Source organism: Oncorhynchus mykiss, chromosome 15, assembly GCF_013265735.2.
Source record: "Oncorhynchus mykiss isolate Arlee chromosome 15, USDA_OmykA_1.1, whole genome shotgun sequence".
In the NCBI taxonomy this organism is placed as follows: Eukaryota; Metazoa; Chordata; class Actinopteri; order Salmoniformes; family Salmonidae; genus Oncorhynchus; species Oncorhynchus mykiss.
Window position 1 is genome coordinate 73,675,159 of NC_048579.1, and position 20,631 is coordinate 73,695,789.

Below are 20,631 nucleotides of genomic sequence, written 5' to 3' on the forward strand. Positions count from 1 at the left end.
TTGGGAGAATGTTAGAAGGGTGAATGTGGAGAAACGAAACAGGGAGATTGGGGATCTAATTACCGGCGCCATAATTGGGGGCTGGGGAATAGGTTACCATCCTCTCAACCCGCTCTGCAGATCAATTATGTTAAGAGAACATCTGTAAGTAGAGCTTAATGAGGTCTATTACAGCAACATGTGATGCCTGGCTGCAGCCTTCCCTGACGGTGCTGCCTGTCAGCTTCTTGGAGGAGGAGAGGAGGGAGCTGTGAGGACTGTGTTGCTAACTAGGGACCAGCGAGAGGCGGGAAGAGAGGAGGCACGAGCTGCTTAAATAAGAGCTGGTAGACACGCGCGCCGGATCACGTCTCCTGTTTTTCAAACTACCAGGGAAGGAAGGAAAGGAAAAGAGAGGGAAGAAACTACCAGGGAAGGAAGAGAGAGGGAGGAAACTACCAGGAAAGGAAGAGAGAGGGAGGAAACTACCAGGGAAGGAAGAGAGAGGGAGGAAACTACCAGGAAAGGAAGAGAGAGGGAGGAAACTATCAGGGAAGGAAGGAAAGGAAGAGAGAGAGAGGAAACTATCAGGGAAGGAAGGAAAGGAAGAGAGAGAGGGAAGAAACTACCAGGGAAGGAAGGAAAGGAAAAGAGAGGGGAGAAACTATCAGGGAAGGAAGGAAAGGAAGAGAGAGGGGAGAAACTACCAGGAAAGGAAGAGAGAGGGAGGAAACTATCAGGGAAGGAAGGAAAGGAAGAGAGAGGGAAGAAACTATCAGGGAAGGAAGGGAAGGAAGAGAGAGAGGGAGGAAACTATCAGGGAAGGAAGGAAAGGAAGAGAGAGGGAAGAATACCAGGAAAGGAAGGAAAGGAAGAGAGAGGGAAGAAACTACCAGGAAAGGAAGAGAGAGGGAGGAAACTATCGGGGAAGGAAGGAAAGGAAGAGAGAGGGAAGAAACTATCAGGGAAGGAAGGGAAGGAAGAGAGAGAGGGAGGAAACTATCAGGGAAGGAAGGAAAGGAAGAGAGAGGGAAGAATACCAGGAAAGGAAGGAAAGGAAGAGAGAGGGAAGAAACTACCAGGAAAGGAAGAGAGAGGGAGGAAACTATCGGGGAAGGAAGGAAAGGAAGAGGGAGGGAGGAAACTATCAGGGAAGGAAGGAAAGGAAGAGAGAGAGGGAAGAAACTACCAGGGAAGGAAGGAAAGGAAAAGAGAGGGGAGAAACTATCAGGGAAGGAAGGAAAGGAAGAGAGAGGGGAGAAACTACCAGGAAAGGAAGAGAGAGGGAGGAAACTATCAGGGAAGGAAGGAAAGGAAGAGAGAGGGAAGAAACTATCAGGGAAGGAAGGGAAGGAAGAGAGAGAGGGAGGAAACTATCAGGGAAGGAAGGAAAGGAAGAGAGAGGGAAGAATACCAGGAAAGGAAGGAAAGGAAGAGAGAGGGAAGAAACTACCAGGAAAGGAAGAGAGAGGGAGGAAACTATCGGGGAAGGAAGGAAAGGAAGAGGGAGGGAGGAAACTATCAGGGAAGGAAGGAAAGGAAGAGAGAGAGGGAAGAAACTACCAGGGAAGGAAGGGAAGGAAGAGAGAGAGAGGGAGGAAACTATCAGGGAAGGAAGGAAAGGAAGAGGGAGGGAGGAAACTATCAGGGAAGGAAGGAAAGGAAGAGAGAGGGAAGAAACTATCAGGGAAGGAAGGGAAGGAAGAGAGAGAGAGGGAGGAAACTATCAGGGAAGGAAGGAAAGGAAGAGAGAGGGAAGAATACCAGGAAAGGAAGGAAAGGAAGAGAGAGGGAAGAAACTACCAGGAAAGGAAGAGAGAGGGAGGAAACTATCAGGGAAGGAAGGAAAGGAAGAGAGAGGGAGGAAACTATCAGGGAAGGAAGAGAGAGGGAAGAAACTATCAGGGAAGGAAGGAAAGGAAGAGAGAGGGAAGAAACTATCAGGGAAGGAAGAGAGAGGGAGGAAACTATCAGGGAAGGAAGAGAGAGGGAGGAAACTATCAGGGAAGGAAGGAAAGGAAAAGAGAGGGAATAGAAGAAACAGACATTGCGAGATAAAACAAAGAGAGAAGAGAAGAACCGTGGAGACAGAGAGAGTGAGACCAGGGAGGACGACAGAGAGAGAGACCAGGGAGGACGACAGAGAAAGAGAGCGACCAGGGAGGACGACAGAGAGAGGGGGAGAGAGAGCGCAAGGGAGTTGAGTTGAGACAGGTGGTGCTTTTTCATCCAAGCCGCTGTGAAAAGAGGGGCGGCTATTGGCTACAATTGTGCCAACAACTCGCAGCATCAAGGACAACTTTTTCCCTCGTAAGGCTACAGTGGGTTTTTTTTTTGCGCTACTTCTTACTCACGCACTCAGCCTTTTTAACAGAACAGGCTAAGTATAAAGGACTATACAAATAGTGGACACGTTTTGTTTTCAATGTAACACTCAACAGAAAACAGGCAAGAGATTAAACTGCCAACCTTCGACTGGTAACATTTTTTTTTACGCATGAGCATCCCTCTGAAAGAAGGTAGGTGATTTATGTTGTTGTGTGGTGATGCTGTTGGATTGGGGAGGGATGGGGGGGGGGGCAGTAGTCACTGCTGCATGTCCGAGATTTATATAGCAGGTGGAGATGGTTGGAAATAAGGCTTAAGTTAATGCCGTCGCTGGAAATCAATGGGTTTGTAGGATATTAACAGGACAGTTAAGCTGATGGTAAGAGCAACGGGGGAAAAAATATCGTTTTACTTTAATCCTGCCGGTGAAAAGATTTCCCCTCCGTAGCGCGGTAATCGTGCTCCTCATTCAGTCCCGGTAGAAAGAGCATCTGTATCCCAGGCTGCTGTAACGCTTCCCGGTTGGACGGGTGGGCTTTCGTGCCTCTCTGCTGCCGCCGTTATATTTCACCACTGGAGGGTGTGTGTGTGTGTGTGTGTGTGTGTGTGTGTGTGTGTGTGTGTGTGTGTGTGTGTGTGTGTGTGTGTGTGTGTGTGTGTGTGTGTGTGTGTGTGTGTGTGTGTGAGAAAGAGAGAGCGATAGAGTGAGAGAGAGAGAGATGGGTTTGTGGAGGCTAGGAAATAACACGCTGTTATTCGAGTCGATGATGTCCGTTTTGTAAAGACGTGGATGAAGGAGGGAATGTGGGGGAGGTGTAAAGGCTACAATGAGAGCAATAGGTGGTTGTGTTCTGTCTTCATCTCTCTCTGTCTCTCTCTTTCTCTCTCCATCTCTCTCAATATTTCTCTCTCTCACTCACTCTCCACCTCTCTCTCTTTCTCTCTCTCTTCATCTCTCTCTCTCTCCATCTCTCTCAATATTTCTCTCTCTCACTCTCCACCTCTCTCTCTTCATCTCTCTCTCTCTCTCTCTCTTTCTCTCTCTCTCTCTCTCCATCTCTCTCAATATTTCTCTCTCTCACTCACTCTCCACCTCTCTCTCTTTCTCTCTCTCTTCATCTCTCTCTCTCCATCTCTCTCAATATTTCTCTCTCTCACTCTCCACCTCTCTCTCTTCATCTCTCTCTCTCTCCATCTCTCTCAATATTTCTCTCTCTCACTCTCCACCTCTCTCTCTTTCTCTCTCTCTTCATCTCTCTCTCTCTCCATCTCTCTCAATATTTCTCTCTCTCACTCTCCACCTCTCTCTCTTCATCTCTCTCTCTCTCTCTCTCTCTCTCTCTTTCTCTCTCTTTCTCTCTCCATCTCTCTCAATATTTCTTCTCTCTCACTCACTCTCCATCTATCACCTCTCTCTCTCTCTTTTTTCTTCTCTTCATATTTTTCCTTCTCTCTCTCTCTCTCTCTTCATATTTTTCCTTCGACCCTCTTACACGGATGGACTAAAACGACTCCCCGCTTTAAATTGGCTGATTATGAAGATAGGACCGCTTTGAAATAATTCAATCCATGACAAAAGGTAATTATAGGCAGGTAATACCCTGTCAGTTTTAATGCATCCCCATCACTTTAACTACCGAGGAGCTTTTTATGACCGTCTCATTACCGACCAGCCATTTAGGCTGCGTCCCAAACAGCCTCCTGTCCCCTTTCGACCATGAGGGCCCAGGCCCTGGTCACTGGTAGTGTGCACCAATAGGGAATTAGGGTGCCATTTGGGAAGTATACTGTAGACTGAGCATGACTGGCGTGCCCCTGCATGTTGACTTCTTTACCTCTACCTCTGTGTGTCTCTCTCTTCCACTCTATTTCTCTGTCTCTGTGTGTCTCTCTCTTTCTCTGTCTCTGTGTGTCTCTCCCTACCTCTCTCTTTCTCTGTGTTTTTACCTCTCTCTTTCTCTGTCTCTCCCTCTCTCTTTCTCTGTGTCTCTCTATACCACTCTCTTTCTCTGTGTGTCTATCTCCATCTCTCTTTCTCTGTGTCTCTCTCTCTCTCTTTCTCTGTGTGTCTCTCCCTACCTCCCCCTCTCTCTTTCTCTGTCTCTCCCTACCTCCCCCTCTCTCTTTCTCTGTGTGTCTCTCCCTACCTCTCCCTCTCTCTTTCTCTGTGTCTCTCTCGCTCTACCTCTCTCTTTCTCTGTGTCTCTCCCTCTCTCTTTCTCTGTGTCTCTCTATACCACTCTCTTTCTCTGTGTGTCTATCTCCCTCTCTCTTTCTCTGTCTCTCTCTCTTTCTCTCTTTCTCTGTGTCTCTCTCTACCACTTTCTTTCTCTGTGTCTCTCTCTACCACTTTCTTTCTCTGTGTCTCGCTCTACCACTCTCTTTCTCTGTGTCTCTCTCTACCACTTTCTTTCTCTGTGTCTCTCTCTACCACTCTCTTTCTCTGTGTCTCTCTCTACCACTTTCTTTCTCTGTGTATCTCTCTACCACTTTCTTTCTCTCTCCCTCTATCTCTCTTTCTCTCTCTCTCTATCTCTCTCCCTCTATCTTTCTCTCTCCCTCTATCTCTCTCCCTCTATCTCTCTTTCTCTCTCCCTCTATCTCTCTTTCTCTCTCCCTCTATCTCTCTATCTCTCTCCCTCTATCTCTCTTTCAGGCTCCCTCTACCTCTCTCTCTCGATCTTGTTCTCTCTCTCTTCATCCATCTGTCTCTCTCCTCTTTCTCTGTCTTTATCTCTATTTCTTCACCTCTCTCTCTCTCTCTCTCTGTGTTTTCAGTTTCTATGTGGTGTGGCCTCTGATATGACAATTTCCCCTCTTATAACTGTCATTTCTATTAAAGGGAACTTGAACTTCCACTTTTCAATCAATCCTCGTCTGGAGGCTGTGCGTAACGTTCTTTATTATAGCAGGAAGAAAAGGGGAATAATCTAGTATGTTAGACATTAACTTAACCCTACTAATTAGATTAGTCTCTCTAGATGTTAATTTAGCTCTATTGTTCTTGTGCACTGGCTATCTGCTATATCACACTATTTATTTGATCCTTTATTTAACTAGGCAAGTCAATTAATTAAGAACAAATTATTATTTATAATGACGGCCTAGGAACAGTGGGTTAACTGCCTTGTTCAGGGGCAGAACGACAGATTTTTACCTTGTCAGCTCGGGGGATCTAATCTAGCACCCTCTCTGTTACTGGCCCAAAATACCCACTAGGCTACCTGCCATATTGCATTGGACATACCATATAATTAGTATGGATGTCTTGACATGGACAGAGATTGATTCACACGGTTTGTAAAAATGGGATAGTGATCGCTCTGCTCGGGCTTCACCTCGCGTCACCCCTCACCGTAGACGGACGCGTGGAACCAACTGAGGTGATTTCAATAACGCATAATGATAAATACTAACAAATAGCTTGTTCATAAATACTGTTTAAACCTCCAACTCCATTAGCTGTGATATAAATCACATTCAGTGTCCAGAAGAGAGCGGGAGCTGATACACCAATTTCATTTCATACTGTGATTTCCTACGCGTGATAATCTCTGAAGGAGTGTTGGCTGCGTGGACTGTTTTCTGTCATTGTTTCACTGTACAGATAATCACACATCACAGAGATACAGTAAAAACATGACTCCGCTGTGTGGGGGAGAAAAAAAAGCTGAAAACTGCGTCCCCCCCTCCCTTTACTCTGCTTTAAAATAATGTTTGAGAGGAAAGTGAGGGAGGGGAGCACGCGCCCACACGCATGCGTCCCCCCCCGTTACTCTGCGAGGTGTCGGTAATAAGTGAATGAATGACCTTATCGTTGTCGTGGTGTGATTGTCTCTGGTGGTGGTGAGGGATTGGGGCTTTGTAGATAATAAAGCACCGCTTCACTGTTTCTCCTCTCTCAGTCTCACTCACTGATGCGCGGGAAGTGACCCTCAGCCAGAGAGGATGTGATATAGCCTCGACTACCGACGCAGCTCTGCTCGGCGCTCGGCAGCGGATATACAGTGAACAAAACACCTGTAGTCTTTTTGTTTGTTTGTTGTTGTCTGTACCCAACGGCCTCTTCTCGGTTCGTTCGTGATCTGATGATCCATGAGGACCTGATTATTTCAAGACTGCTGAACATCACTCCAATCTCTAGTCCGTCGCGTCGCCATGTCAGTTTGGTGAACTTTACGCAAACGAGAGGATATATATATATATATATACAGCTGGAGTGTTGAAGGGCGGGGGTGCCTGATCTGAAGTTAGCCGTCTGTTCTGCGTAACTCGGGCTTTTAGAAAGGTGAGTTGAGGAGGAAGTATTTTAATAACATATTAGATTTGGATTCTATTCACTTTTTTTCATTCTATATAAATCCGTCGATGACGCACCCGGATGAAAGTGAGTTACTGATTCCTCATTGTTCTTAGTTATATTTTAACCGTGATTCTACATCTGCATTGCTTTCTGTTTGGGGTTTTTAGGCTGGGGGGTTTCTGTACAGCACTTTGTGACATCAGCTGATTGATATTGTTCTAGTCTAATTAAATGACGATCTGCCTCTATCCGGTAATGACCTGTTATCATCTTGTTTGTTTCTTGATGATCTTTGTTTTTTTTTGTAACGTTTCCTCACTATAAAGCCATGTTGTGGATTTCAGATGTGTTCTTTCGGGACGTGGCACCCTTTTTCAGGTGTGTCTTTCCAATGAGGTGATGGCCATTGTGGTCTACCTTTTTAAAAAAGGTAATGAAATAATCTAGATTTTTTTTATTTTAGCTCGACATATGGAAGGACCGTTGTAATATGGACCGATTGTTCTGAAATGTAAACAACGTGAAAAAAGAAAAAGGCATTTGGGATTTATTTGATTTGATGAATCTTTATGAAATATGTCGGACAGATGCCACTGGATTCTCTTCGTCATGCTGGTCTGAAATAGCCTCAGACTCTCATTACTAGTAGGGTTCTGTATGTGCACTGAAAAACTACATCCCGCTGAGAAAAAAAAGTAGTTTAGCAGAGATCCACAACTGGCGGCCTGCGGGCCGAATTTGGCCCTGGTAGTGATTTTTATTTCCCCCTCTCATAAAATTTTTCTAAACAATTGTTGGACATAAATGACACACAAAAAAAAGCCACCAGGAAATTAGCTCCAAGTAATTTTAATTTAGTAAATCTGTTCCAAAGTCTTCCCATGTAAAATAGAGAGAGCGAGAGATATCTGATCTATACAATTGTAAGGTTTGATTTTTTATTTTATTTTGACAAATGCTTTAATCTGTTTTGGGTTTTCTTGCGGTCAATTTACAGTCTACAAATGATTTGTAATTATATTCGGCTCCCTGATCATCCGCGCAAGACAACATCGTCCTGTGGCTGAATGTAGTTGATGATCCCTGGGGTATAGACTGGCAGTACGAACGCAGAGCACGATGGGTTTATGTTAGGAGATTAGGGCGCCGCGAAGGGGGGAAGCATATGCCTTTGTCATCTGCTGTCATTTTGTTCGCTGCCTGTCACTCGCCAAGCACCCTGCGACTGTGTGCTGTGTGCTGCCTGGACGATTTCATTTCATAGTCGAGCACTGTTGTGACAAACGCGGTTTTACATCACCGTGTGGCGCTGGGTGATAGCGGACCCGTGATTCTCTCTCTCTCTCTCTCTCGCTCCTTTTTTTTCCCCATTCTGTGTTTGTGCGCGCGGACGAGGTGGGATTGTTACACATAACAAAAGATAGCCACCCTCGGTGAGAAAACGGAACGTGCGTGCATACAGCTGGCTGATTGCTCACTTGGCCATAGAGAGATAATCCATCCATCGGGTGAATTTAGGATTCTGGGTTCGGACGGATCTCTTGTTGCATGGTGGTTCGGGCTCCCGACGAGGGTCAACAAATGCAGAAAGGGGAGAAAAGTTTCGGTAAGAGACAGAGGTTTCTTTGCGTTATATTGTTCTGCGTCCAGGTTTGGGTTGTGTTTTGTAAATGCGTGGCTCTGTGCCGTTATTCATTGTTGTTTCTATGTGATGCGCGGAGCCGAGAAGTTCAACAATGTTTCAGTCTATCTGATTATTATCGTGTAGTCGTCCTGCATGCGGAGTCTTATCTATCCGCGCTGCAGCAAAATTGCCTGTTCACTGTTTAGTCTATCTAATCTAATCAGGCAATAGAGATTGATAGGAGAAGAAGAAAAAAAACATTAACAAAAAATAAATTTACAATGTAACACATCGTTTTGAAAGGCTACGAATTTACCATCCCATCTCTCTCTCTCTCTTCTCTTCCTGTTCTCTGTGTGTGTTTTTTATTTATTCTGTCGTCGTGTTGTGAGCTGCATCAACAACAACAAAAAAAGGATTTCTCCTTTAGCAGCCTTTTACCGAGCACTCTGCTGCCATGACAACCGTAATTAAACCGATAACCGGGTGAAAATGTCACTGCATCTCGGTGTCGCGCAGCAGTGATGCGGTTGAAAAAAGGGGGGGGGATCAAATTGGCTCTTTGCTGTTTGCTCTCTCTCTCTCTCTCTCTCTCTCTCTCTCTCTCTCTCTCTCTCTCTCTCTCTCTCTCTGTCTCTCGTCGCCTCGGCGTGTCAGGCAGCAGATAACATTTTACCTCCGGTTATTGTTGTTGTTGTTGTTATTTTTTTTTGGGGGGGGGGGGGGGTATACTGTGACACACAGGAATAGGTTACCGTAGTCTATGTGATTGGGAATGTGCCATTAGTCTCTCTGTCCTACAAGGACAAGAGGCAGAGGAGGCAATGCTACAGCAGCCGAATGATTGAGCCTACACCCACTGGGCACAGACGTTAATTCACCGTCTATTCCACGTCGGTTCAACGGTCGTTTTATTTTTTTTAGAAATGACGTGGAAACAACTGAAAATAAAAAAATTAAAAAGTGTGTGTTAAAAGTGGGTTGTCTATAGAAATAAACAAATACATTTAGGTCCCAGAAAGCAGCTGTAATTTCCTTCCGTTTATGGAAAATTGATATTCTGTTCGACGCTTCCCCTTTGGCAGTTGTTGGAAAATCGACGTGGCCCCCCAAAAACATGCAGCTTTCCCAACGGCATTTTAACAGCGCTTCTGTTGCTTTGAGAGAGTCATCATGTGGGGAATCAATTCCAACGGGGTCCTAAACCTATGAGGAGAGGAGACTAGGGAGTCAAACCTCTTACTTCTCTAAACCTATGAGGAGAGGAGAACAAGGGAGTCAAACCTCTTACTTCTCTAAACCTATGAGGAGAGGAGACCAGGGAGTCAAACCTCTTACTTCTCTAAACCTATGAGGAGAGGAGGCCAGGGAGTCAAAACTCTTACTTCTCTAAACCTATGAGGAGAGGAGGCCAGGGAGTCAAACCTCTTACTTCTCTAAACCTATGAGGAGGTGAGACCAGGGAGTCAAAACTCTTACTTCTCTAAACCTATGAGGAGAGGAGACCTGGGAGTCAAAACTCTTACTTCTCTAAACCTATGAGGAGGGGAGGGGAGACCAGGGAGTCAAACCTCTTACTTCTCTAAACCTATGAGGAGGTGAGACCAGGGAGTCAAAACTCTTACTTCTCTAAACCTATGAGGAGGGGAGACTGGGGAGTCAAAACTCTTACTTCTCTAAACCTATGAGGGGAGACTGGGGAGTCAAAACTCTTACTTCTCTAAACCTATGAGGAGGTGAGACCAGGGAGTCAAACCTCTTACTTCTCTAAACCTATGAGGAGAGGAGACCAGGGAGTCAAACCTCTTACTTCTCTACACCTATGAGGAGAGGAGACCTGGGGAGTCAAAACTCTTACTTCTTTGGGTTGTTTGATTGGTTATGAGGAGCGGTGACTTTGTTGTGCTAACGAGGATGAGACGGGGATGAGACAGGGATGAGACAGGGATGAGACGGGGCTGAGACGGAGATGAGACGGGCATGAGACGGGGCTGAGACGGGGATGAGACGGGGCCGTGTGCGGATGAGTGGTATTAAACAACGGGAGCAGAGCCCTCACACAACTCAATCAGGCCAATTAGCGGATCAACAGTTCAACACACAACAGACAGAAAACGGGGGGGGGGGGCTTCTCTCATTACGGCGGAACCCGTTTGATGGCGTTTTCTCCCCCTCTGATAAAAAACAACAACATTCATTTGAACAGGATCTGAATGAGAGCTTTCAGGAAAAGCTCTAGTCACTATTGTGGGGGCCTAGTGGTTAGAGGCAGGTAGCCTAGTGGTTAGAGGCAGGTAGTCTAGTGGTTAGAGGCAGGTAGCCTAGTGGTTAGAGGCAGGTAGCCTAGTGGTTAGAGAGTTGGACTAGTAACCGGAATGGTTGCAAGTTCAAACCCCCGAGCTGACAAGGTACAAATCTGTCGTTCTGCCCCTGAACAAGGGGTTCCTAGGCTGTCATTGAAAATAAGAATTTGTTCTTAGTTAAATAAAGATAAAATAAATAAATAAATTGTGTTATGTGAGTAATGTACTGACTGGCCTGGTTAGAAGGACCCTGACTGAGGCCCCCGGTGGAAGGTCTTGATAACGGAACGATAGGGTTTTTGACGCACCATTGCCATGGTTGTGTTAGCGTTGTAGTGAACAGTGTTCACACAATCAGAAAGAACATTGTCATAGACTTTCTACGTAGGGGATCATTTCACAGTAGATGAAGTAGTTTAGATTTATTGTCTGTTTTCAATAGAGTGTTGTATTTGCAGATGCTGGGTTATGGCATTGTATCACTTGTAACATTGTATCACTTGTAACATTGTATCACTTGTTACATTGTATCACTTGTAACATTGTATCACTTGTTACATTGTATCACTTGTTACATTGTATCACTTGTCACATTGTATCACTTGTTACATTGTATCACTTGTTACATTGTATCACTTGTTACATTGTATCACTTGTCACATTGTATCACTTGTTACATTGTATCACTTGTCACATTGTATCACTTGTTACATTGTATCACTTGTCACATTGTATCACTTGTTACATTGTATCACTTGTTACATTGTATCACTTGTTACATTGTATCACTTGTAACATTGTATCACTTGTTACATTGTATCACTTGTTACATTGTATCACTTGTCACATTGTATCACTTGTTACATTGTATCACTTGTTACATTGTATCACTTGTCACATTGTATCACTTGTTACATTGTATCACTTGTTACATTGTATCACTTGTTACATTGTATCACTTGTCACATTGTATCACTTGTTACATTGTATCACTTGTTACATTGTATCACTTGTTACATTGTATCACTTGTCACATTGTATCACTTGTTACATTGTATCACTTGTTACATTGTATCACTTGTCACATTGTATCACTTGTTACATTGTATCACTTGTTACATTGTATCACTTGTTACATTGTATCACTTGTTACATTGTATCACTTGTCACATTGTATCACTTGTTACATTGTATCACTTGTTACATTGTATCACTTGTCACATTGTATCACTTGTTACATTGTATCACTTGTTACATTGTATCACTTGTTACATTGTATCACTTGTCACATTGTATCACTTGTTACATTGTATCACTTGTTACATTGTATCACTTGTTACATTGTATCACTTGTCACATTGTATCACTTGTTACATTGTATCACTTGTCACATTGTATCACTTGTTACATTGTATCACTTGTTACATTGTATCACTTGTTACATTGTATCACTTGTTACATTGTATCACTTGTTACTATGTAATAATCCGTTTTCAATAGAGTGTTGTATTTGCAGATGCTGGGTTGTATCACTTGTTACATTGTATCACTTGTTACATTGTATCACTTGTTACATTGTATCACTTGTTACTATGTAATAATCCGTTTGTCAACAAGGAAACTAGGAAGCCATTTCCTCGTACAGTTTTAAGGGAACAGCGTATTGTGACATCACAGCCACAAAACACAAAAACAAATAATAGTTTGCAAACAACAAACCTTCACGGAATAACACAGTCCTTCACTCTTTACGGGAATAACACAGTCCTTCACTCTTTACGGGAATAACACAGTTCTTCACTCTTTACGGGAATAACTCAGTCCTTCACTCTTTACGGGAATAACACAGTCCTTCACTCTTTACGGGAATAACACAGTCCTTCACTCTTTACGGGAATAACACAGTCCTTCACTCTTTACGGGAATAACACAGTCCTTCACTCTTTACGGAATAACACATACATTTAAACAGTCCTTCACCCTTTACGGGAATAACACATACATTTAAACAGTCCTTCACCCTTTACGGGAATAACACATACATTTAAACAGTCCTTCACTCTTTACGGGAATAACACAGTCCTTCACTCTTTACGGGAATAACACAGTCCTTCACTCTTTACGGGAATGACACATACATTTAAACAGTCCTTCACTCTTTACGGGAATAACACAGTCCTTCACTCTTTACGGGAATAACACAGTCCTTCACTCTTTACGGGAATAACACAGTCCTTCACTCTTTACGGGAATAACACAGTCCTTCACTCTTTACGGGAATAACACAGTCCTTCACTCTTTACGGGAATAACACAGTCCTTCACTCTTTACGGGAATAACACAGTCCTTCACTCTTTATGGGAATAACACAGTCCTTCACTCTTTACAGGAATAACACAGTCCTTCACTCTTTACGGGAATGACACATACATTTAAACAGTCCTTCACTCTTTACAGGAATAACACAGTCCTTCACTCTTTACGGGAATAACACAGTCCTTCACTCTTTACGGGAATAACACAGTCCTTCACTCTTTACGGGAATAACACAGTCCTTCACTCTTTACGGGAATAACACAGTCCTTCACTCTTTACGGGAATGACACATACATTTAAACAGTCCTTCACTCTTTACAGGAATAACACAGTCCTTCACTCTTTACGGGAATAACACAGTCCTTCACTCTTTACGGGAATAACACAGTGCTTCACTCTTTACAGGAATAACACAGACATTTAAACAGTCCTTCACTCTTTACGGGAATAACACAGTGCTTCACTCTTTACAGGAATAACACAGACATTTAAACAGTCCTTCACTCTTTACAGGAATAACACAGACATTTAAACAGTCCTTCACTCTTTACGGGAATAACACAGTCCTTCACTCTTTATGGGAATAACACAGTCCTTCACTCTTTATGGGAATAACACAGTCCTTCACTCTTTACGGGAATAACACAGTCCTTCACTCTTTATGGGAATAACACAGTCCTTCACTCTTTACGGGAATAACACATACATTTAAACAGTCCTTCACTCTTTACGGGAGTAACACAGTCCTTCACTCTTTACGGGAATAACACAGTCCTTCACTCTTTACGGGAATAACACAGTCCTTCACTCTTTACGGGAATAACACAGTCCTTCACTCTTTATGGGAATAACACAGTCCTTCACTCTTTATGGGAATAACACAGTCCTTCACTTTTTACGGGAATAACACATACATTTAAACAGTCCTTCACTCTTTGCCTGCGAACGTGTGTGTGTGTGTGTGTGTGTGCATGCGAGCGTGTGTTTGTGCATGCCAGACAGCGTGTGTGTGTGTGTGTGTGTGTGTGTGCATGCGAGCATGTGTGTGTCTGGTAAATAGGGGGTAACAAAGGGAAGCGGGGGTGGGCTCCCCTCCTCAGGTTGGAGCTAGAATACTAATTGAGGGCTAGTATGGGCCCCCCTCGCAACCTCAACAAAGCCGCTTCACGCCCCCGTGTAGACCCCTAACAATACCCAGAAACCTGCACTACTTAGACCACTCCCTGTCCCACTAGAGAGAGAGAGAGAGGGAGAGAGAGAGAGAGAGAGAGGAGATTTGTAGGAATGACTTTTAGATCCATGGCTTCATGTATGTATCTTTGTGTGTGTTGTGTTAAGAATGGAAGTCTACAGGGTGTTTTTCTCTATATATTTGCTCAGAATGTCCCCCAATGTTTATCAGTGGAGCTGTTTCTCTTGACCACTATCAAGTTAGCATTATCTGAGAACTAAGAGTTAGCATAGCATTACCTGAGCACTAACAGTTAGCGTAGCATCATCTGAGAACTAAGAGTTAGCATAGCATTATCCGAGAACTAAGAGTTAGCATAGCATTATCTGAGAATTATCTGAGAACTAAGAGTTAGCATAGCATTATCTGAGAACTAAGAGTTAGCATAGCATTATCTGATCTGAGAACGAATTGTTAGCATAGCATTATCTGAGAACTAATTGTTAGCATAGCATTATCTGAGAACTAAGAGTTAGCATAGCATTATCTGAGAACTAAGAGTTAGCATAGCATTATCTGAGAACTAAGAGTTAGCATAGCATTATCTGAGAACCTAGAGTTAGCATAGCATTATCCCTGTTGGTTTTCACTGGTCTAATGTGCTCTTCTCCTCCACCCCTCCGGGCATTCAAGTGGCCACCTTCCAGCATGCGACAGAGACACTGTTCAAAGTGTTCATTGTTCATTGTTCTTCGTCGCTCTGACATCTTTCTCCTCTTATCCTCCCAGGTATACAAATGCTCTCCGTCCAGCCGGACACCAAGCCAAAGGGCTGTGCCGGCTGCAACCGGAAGATTAAGGACCGATATCTGCTCAAGGCCCTGGATAAATACTGGCACGAGGACTGTCTCAAGTGTGCCTGCTGTGACTGCAGGCTGGGAGAGGTGGGCTCCACGCTCTATACCAAAGCCAACCTCATCCTCTGTCGGAGAGATTACCTACGGTAAGACAATACTTCTGATTACCACACTGCTGTCCTGGAAACGGTGCGTTCTATCCACACACCACCACCAATTCCACAATTCCACTCGGCTAACTTCACATTTGTTGTTTTAGCATCTTTGGCACAACGAAGTAGAGACCTGGTTAGCTACCCTTATACGTATCCCATTGAAGTAGAGACCTGATTAGCTACCCTTAGATGAATCACAGTGAAGTAGAGACCTGGTTAGCTACCCTTAGATTAATCACAGTGAAGTAGAGACCTAGTTAGCTACTTTTAGATGAATCACAGTGAAGTAGAGACCTGGTTAGTTACCATTAGATTCATCCCAGTGAAGTAGAGACCTGGTTAGTTACCATTAGATTCATCCCAGTGAGGTAGAGACCTGGTTAGCTACCTTTAGATTAATCACAGTGAAGTAGAGACCTGGTTAGCTACCTTAAGATTAATCACAGTGAAGTAGAGACCTGATTAGCTACTTTTAGATTAATCACAGTGAAGTAGAGACCTGATTAGCTACCTTTAGATTAATCACAGTGAAGTAGAGACCTGGTTAGTTACCATTAGATTCATCCCAGTGAAGTAGAGACCTGATTAGCTACCTTTAGATTAATCACAGTGAAGTAGAGACCTGATTAGCTACCTTTAGATTAATCACAGTGAGGTAGAGACCTGATTAGCTACCTTTAGATTAATCACAGTGAAGTAGAGACCTGATTAGCTACCTTTAGATTAATCACAGTGAAGTAGAGACCTGGTTAGCTACCTTTAGATGAATCCTTTTACAGTACCTGTTTCCTTGTTGTGTTATAGATGTTAGAGGGGTTAGGGGGTGTTAAGTTAGAGTTGTAATTGGGGTTAGGGGGTGTTAAGTTAGAGTTGTAATTGGGGTTAGGGGGTTGCTATATGTTGAGGCCAGAAAAGCGGTTCTTTATAATCCTCCCAACGTTTAAATCTGCCTTCAATGACTTCCTCACGGCTTCAATGGAGGTGTTGAAACGAGGAGGGGACGTTGTTCAGTTGAGGACCACCCTGTATTCCCGTCTCCCTGAAGGGACCCCAGCTCCAACCCAGCTGTATGCTAGAGGCCTACCTGCTGTGCTACAGCCAGCTGCTCCCCTTTAAAACTGTTAAATAGAGACAGAGGTGTGTGTGTGTGTGTGTGTGTGTGTGTGTGTGTGTGTGTGCGTGTGTGTGTGTGTGTGTGTGTGTGTGTGTGTGTGTGTGTGTGTGTGTGTGTGAAGGTTAACAGTAGCTCCGGTACTGTAGTCTCTGTGTAAGGACTTTTGCTTTGTGACTAGTCTGTGGTTTAAAGAGAGCTGAAATTATAGCTCTGTAGCTCCTAGTTTAACACTTCTTTGGGATCGGTGTCCCGGCCACGGGACGGTTGAGCTAACATAGGCTAATGCGATTAGCATGAGGTTGTAAGTAACAAGAACATTTCCCAGGACATAGACATGTCTGATATTGGCAGAAAACGTAAATTATTTTTCATCTAAATGCACTGTTCAATTTACAGTAGCTATTACTGTGAAATAATACCATGCTATTGTTTGAGGAGATTGCACAATGTTGAACATGAAAAGTTATTAATGAACAAATTAGGCACATTTGGGCAGTCTTGATACAACATTTTGAACAGAACTGCAATGGTTCTTTATATCAGTCTAAAACTTTGCACATACACTGCTGCCATCTAGTGGCCAAGATCTAAATAGCACCTGGGCTGGAATAATACATTATGGCCTTTCTCTTGTATTTCAAAGATGATGGTACAAAAAAATACAAAACAACGTTTTTTTTTTTTCTTTGTATTATCTTTCACCAGATCTATTGTGTTTTATTCTCCTACATTCCTTTCACATGTCCACTAACTTCAAAGTGTTTCCTTTCCAAGAATATGCATATCCTTGCTTCATGTCCTGAGCTACAGGCAGTTAGATTTGGGTATGTCATTTTAGGCGAAAATGGGAAAAAAAGTGACGGATCCTTAATTAAAGACATCTGAAACATCAGCCCTGTAGCTCCTAGTTTAAATAGAGGTGAAACTATAGATCTGTAGCTCCTAGGTTAAAGACAGGTGAAACATTAGCCCTGTAGCTCCTAGTTTAAATAGAGGTGAAACATTAGCCCTGTAGCTCCTAGTTTAAATAGAGGTGAAACATTAGCCCTGTAGCTCCTAGTTTAAATAGAGGTGAAACATTAGCCCTGTAGCTCCTAGGTTAAAGACAGGTGAAACATTAGCCCTGTAGCTCCTAGTTTAAATAGAGGTGAAACTATAGATCTGTAGCTCCTAGTTTAAAGACAGGTGAAACTATAGATCTGTAGCTCCTAGGTTAAAGACAGGTGAAACTATAGATCTGTAGCTCCTAGGTTAAAGACAGGTGAAACTATAGATCTGTAGCTCCTAGGTTAAAGACAGGTGAAACTATAGATCTGTAGCTCCTAGGTTAAAGACAGGTGAAACTATAGCCCTGTAGCTCCTAGGTTAAAGACAGGTGAAACTATAGCCCTGTATCTCCTAGGTTAAAGACAGGTGAAACTATAGCGCTGTAGCTCCAAGTTTAAAGACAGGTGAAACTATAGATCTGTAGCTCCTAGGTTAAAGACAGGTGAAACATTAGCCCTGTAGCTCCTAGGTTAAAGACAGGTGAAACTATAGATCTGTAGCTCCTAGGTTAAAGACAGGTGAAACTATAGCCCTGTAGCTCCTAGGTTAAAGACAGGTGAAACTATAGATCTCTAGCTCCTAGTTTAAAGACAGGTGAAACTATACATCTGTAGCTCCTAGGTTAAAGACAGGTGAAACTATAGCCCTGTAGCTCCTAGGTTAAAGACAGGTGAAACTATAGATCTGTATCTCCTAGGTTAAAGACAGGTGAAACTATAGATCTGTAGCTCCTAGGTTAAAGACAGGTGAAACTATAGATCTGTAGCTCCTAGGTTAAAGACAGGTGAAACTATAGCCCTGTAGCTCCTAGGTTAAAGACAGGTGAAACTATAGATCTGTAGCTCCTAGGTTAAAGACAGGTGAAACATTAGCCCTGTAGCTCCTAGGTTAAATAGAGGTGAAACTATAGATCTGTATCTCCTAGGTTAAAGACAGGTGAAACATTAGCCCTGTAGCTCCTAGTTTAAATAGAGGTGAAACTATAGATCTGTAGCTCCTAGGTTAAAGACAGGTGAAACATAGCCCTGTAGCTCCTAGGTTAAAGACAGGTGAAACTATAGATCTGTAGCTCCTAGTTTAAATAGAGGTGAAACTATAGATCTGTAGCTCCTAGTTTAAATAGAGGTGAAACTATAGATCTGTAGCTCCTAGTTTAAAGACAGGTGAAATATTAGCCCTGTAGCTCCTAGGTTAAAGACAGGTGAAACTATAGATCTGTAGCTCCTAGTTTAAATAGAGGTGAAACTATAGATCTGTAGCTCCTAGTTTAAAGACAGGTGAAACATTAGCCCTGTAGCTCCTAGGTTAAAGACAGGTGAAACATTAGCCATGTAGCTCCTAGGTTAAAGACAGGTGAAACATTAGCCCTGTAGCTCCTAGTTTAAATAGAGGTGAAACTATAGATCTGTAGCTCCTAGTTTAAATAGAGGTGAAACTATAGATCTGTAGCTCCTAGTTTAAAGACAGGTGAAACATTAGCCCTGTAGCTCCTAGGTTAAAGAGAGGTGAAACTATAGATCTGTAGCTCCTAGTTTAAAGACAGGTGAAACTATAGATCTGTATCTCCTAGGTTAAAGACAGGTGAAACTATAGATCTGTAGCTCCTAGGTTAAAGACAGGTGAAACTATAGATCTGTAGCTCCTAGTTTAAAGACAGGTGAAACATAGACCTGTAGCTCCTAGGTTAAAGACAGGTGAAACATTAGCCCTGTAGCTCCTAGTTTAAATAGAGGTGAAACATTAGCCCTGTAGCTCCTAGTTTAAATAGAGGTGAAACATTAGCCCTGTAGCTCCTAGTTTAAAGACAGGTGAAACATAGCCCTGTAGCTCCTAGGTTAAAGACAGGTGAAACATTAGCCCTGTAGCTCCTAGTTTAAATAGAGGTGAAACATTAGCCCTGTAGCTCCTAGTTTAAATAGAGGTGAATCTATAGATCTGTATCTCTTGAAAAGGATACTTTGGGGATTTTGGCATTGAGGTCCTTTATCTACACCCCCGGAGTCAGATGAACTCGTGGACACTATTTCTATGTCTCTATGTGCAGTTTAAAGGGAAGTTGCTAACGAGCACTAGTGCTATTGTGAACTAGCGTTACTTCCTTCATACTGGACACAGAGACATAAAAATGGTGTCCACTAGTTCATCTGGCTCTGGGGAAGTAGATAAAGGACCTCAATGTCCCAGGACATCATGTATGTAACATGGGGTTTGTCTCAGGACATCATGTATGTAACATGGGGTTTGTCTCAGGTCAACATGTATGTAACATGTATGTTTAGTGAGCTCATCAGGCTATCTCAGAGGTGCGACAGGTTCATAAGCAGAGCTAGCTCGGCGCCGTTTGCATTGAAAGCAAAGCAGAGCGACACAGTCCATTTCATTCCTGCATCGGGGATGAGAGAGAGAGGGGGGGAGGGGCTTGTCTTTTAAAGCTGCGGAACACAAAACGGGCTTTGGGGAGTCACTCCCGTGAAGTCCTGCCTGAAGGGGCTATGACACAGATTGTCTTCCAGGAAGTAAGGCCCCTTAACTAGGTCTTTCCTTAAGTCCGCTCTGCACAGGACTCTGTGAAACACAGAGCAGAGAGAAACGCTTTAGCAGGTGTACTGTATGTCCTGGGATGGCATTAGGACACGTATCTGGTGCTGTGAAACACAGAGCAGAGAGAAACCTTTTAGCAGGTGTACTGTATGTCCTGGGATGGCATTAGGACACGTATCTGGTGCTGTGAAACACAGAGCAGAGAGAAACCTTTTAGCAGGTGTACTGTATGTCCTGGGATGGCATTAGGACACATATCTGGTGCTGTTTTCAGCCTCGGAAACACGTTGTTTACCTGTTTACCCATAGAGATACAGACCGTCACAACAGATCCTTTAAATACCCGTAGAGATACAGACCCATAGAGATACAGACCCATAGAGATACAGACCCGTAGAGATACAGACCCATAGAGATACAGACCGTCACAACAGATCATTTAAATACCCGTAGAGATACAGACCCATAGAGATACAGACCCATAGAGATACAGACCCATAGAGATACAGACCCATAGAGATACAGACCCATAGAGATACAGACCCGTAGAGATACAGACCCGTAGAGATACAGACCCATAGAGATACAGACCCATAGAGATACAGACCGTCAGAACAGATCATTTAAATACCCGTAGAGATACAGACCCATAGAGATACAGACCCATAGAGATACAGACCCATAGAGATACAGACCCATAGAGATACAGACCCGTAGAGATACAGACCCATAGAGATACAGACCCATAGAGATACAGAACGTCACAACAGATCCTTTAAATACCCGTAGAGATACAGACCCATAGAGATACAGACCCATAGAGATACAGACCCATAGAGATACAGACCCGTAGAGATACAGAACGTCACAACAGATCCTTTAAATACCCGTAG

General features: G+C 43.4%; 1 protein-coding gene and 1 long non-coding RNA gene across 6 annotated transcripts in view; both read left to right on the plus strand.

Moving 5' to 3' along the window:
- Positions 1 to 1,925: 1,925 nt before the first annotated feature.
- The window catches only part of LOC118936425 (LIM domain only protein 3), a 126,261-nt gene continuing 107,555 nt past the window's right edge, over positions 1,926 to 20,631 (plus strand). Inside the window, exons 1-2 of one of the 5 annotated variants that reach the window (XM_036945340.1) lie at positions 1,926 to 2,498; positions 14,814 to 15,027. In XM_036945340.1, the coding sequence (XP_036801235.1) occupies positions 2,477 to 2,498; positions 14,814 to 15,027 (236 nt within the window). In that variant the 5' untranslated portion in view covers positions 1,926 to 2,476. Of the gene's footprint in view, positions 2,499 to 3,861; positions 3,887 to 6,211; positions 6,596 to 7,740; positions 8,217 to 14,086; positions 14,163 to 14,813; positions 15,028 to 20,631 lie in introns of those variants that run through there. The other 4 variants (XM_036945341.1, XM_036945342.1, XM_036945338.1 and 1 more) reach the window with 4 other exon arrangements.
- On the plus strand, positions 19,681 to 20,137 carry LOC118938850. Its single transcript, XR_005036230.1, has 2 exons — positions 19,681 to 19,798; positions 19,879 to 20,137. It is a non-coding gene; the product is annotated as an uncharacterized LOC118938850 (long non-coding RNA).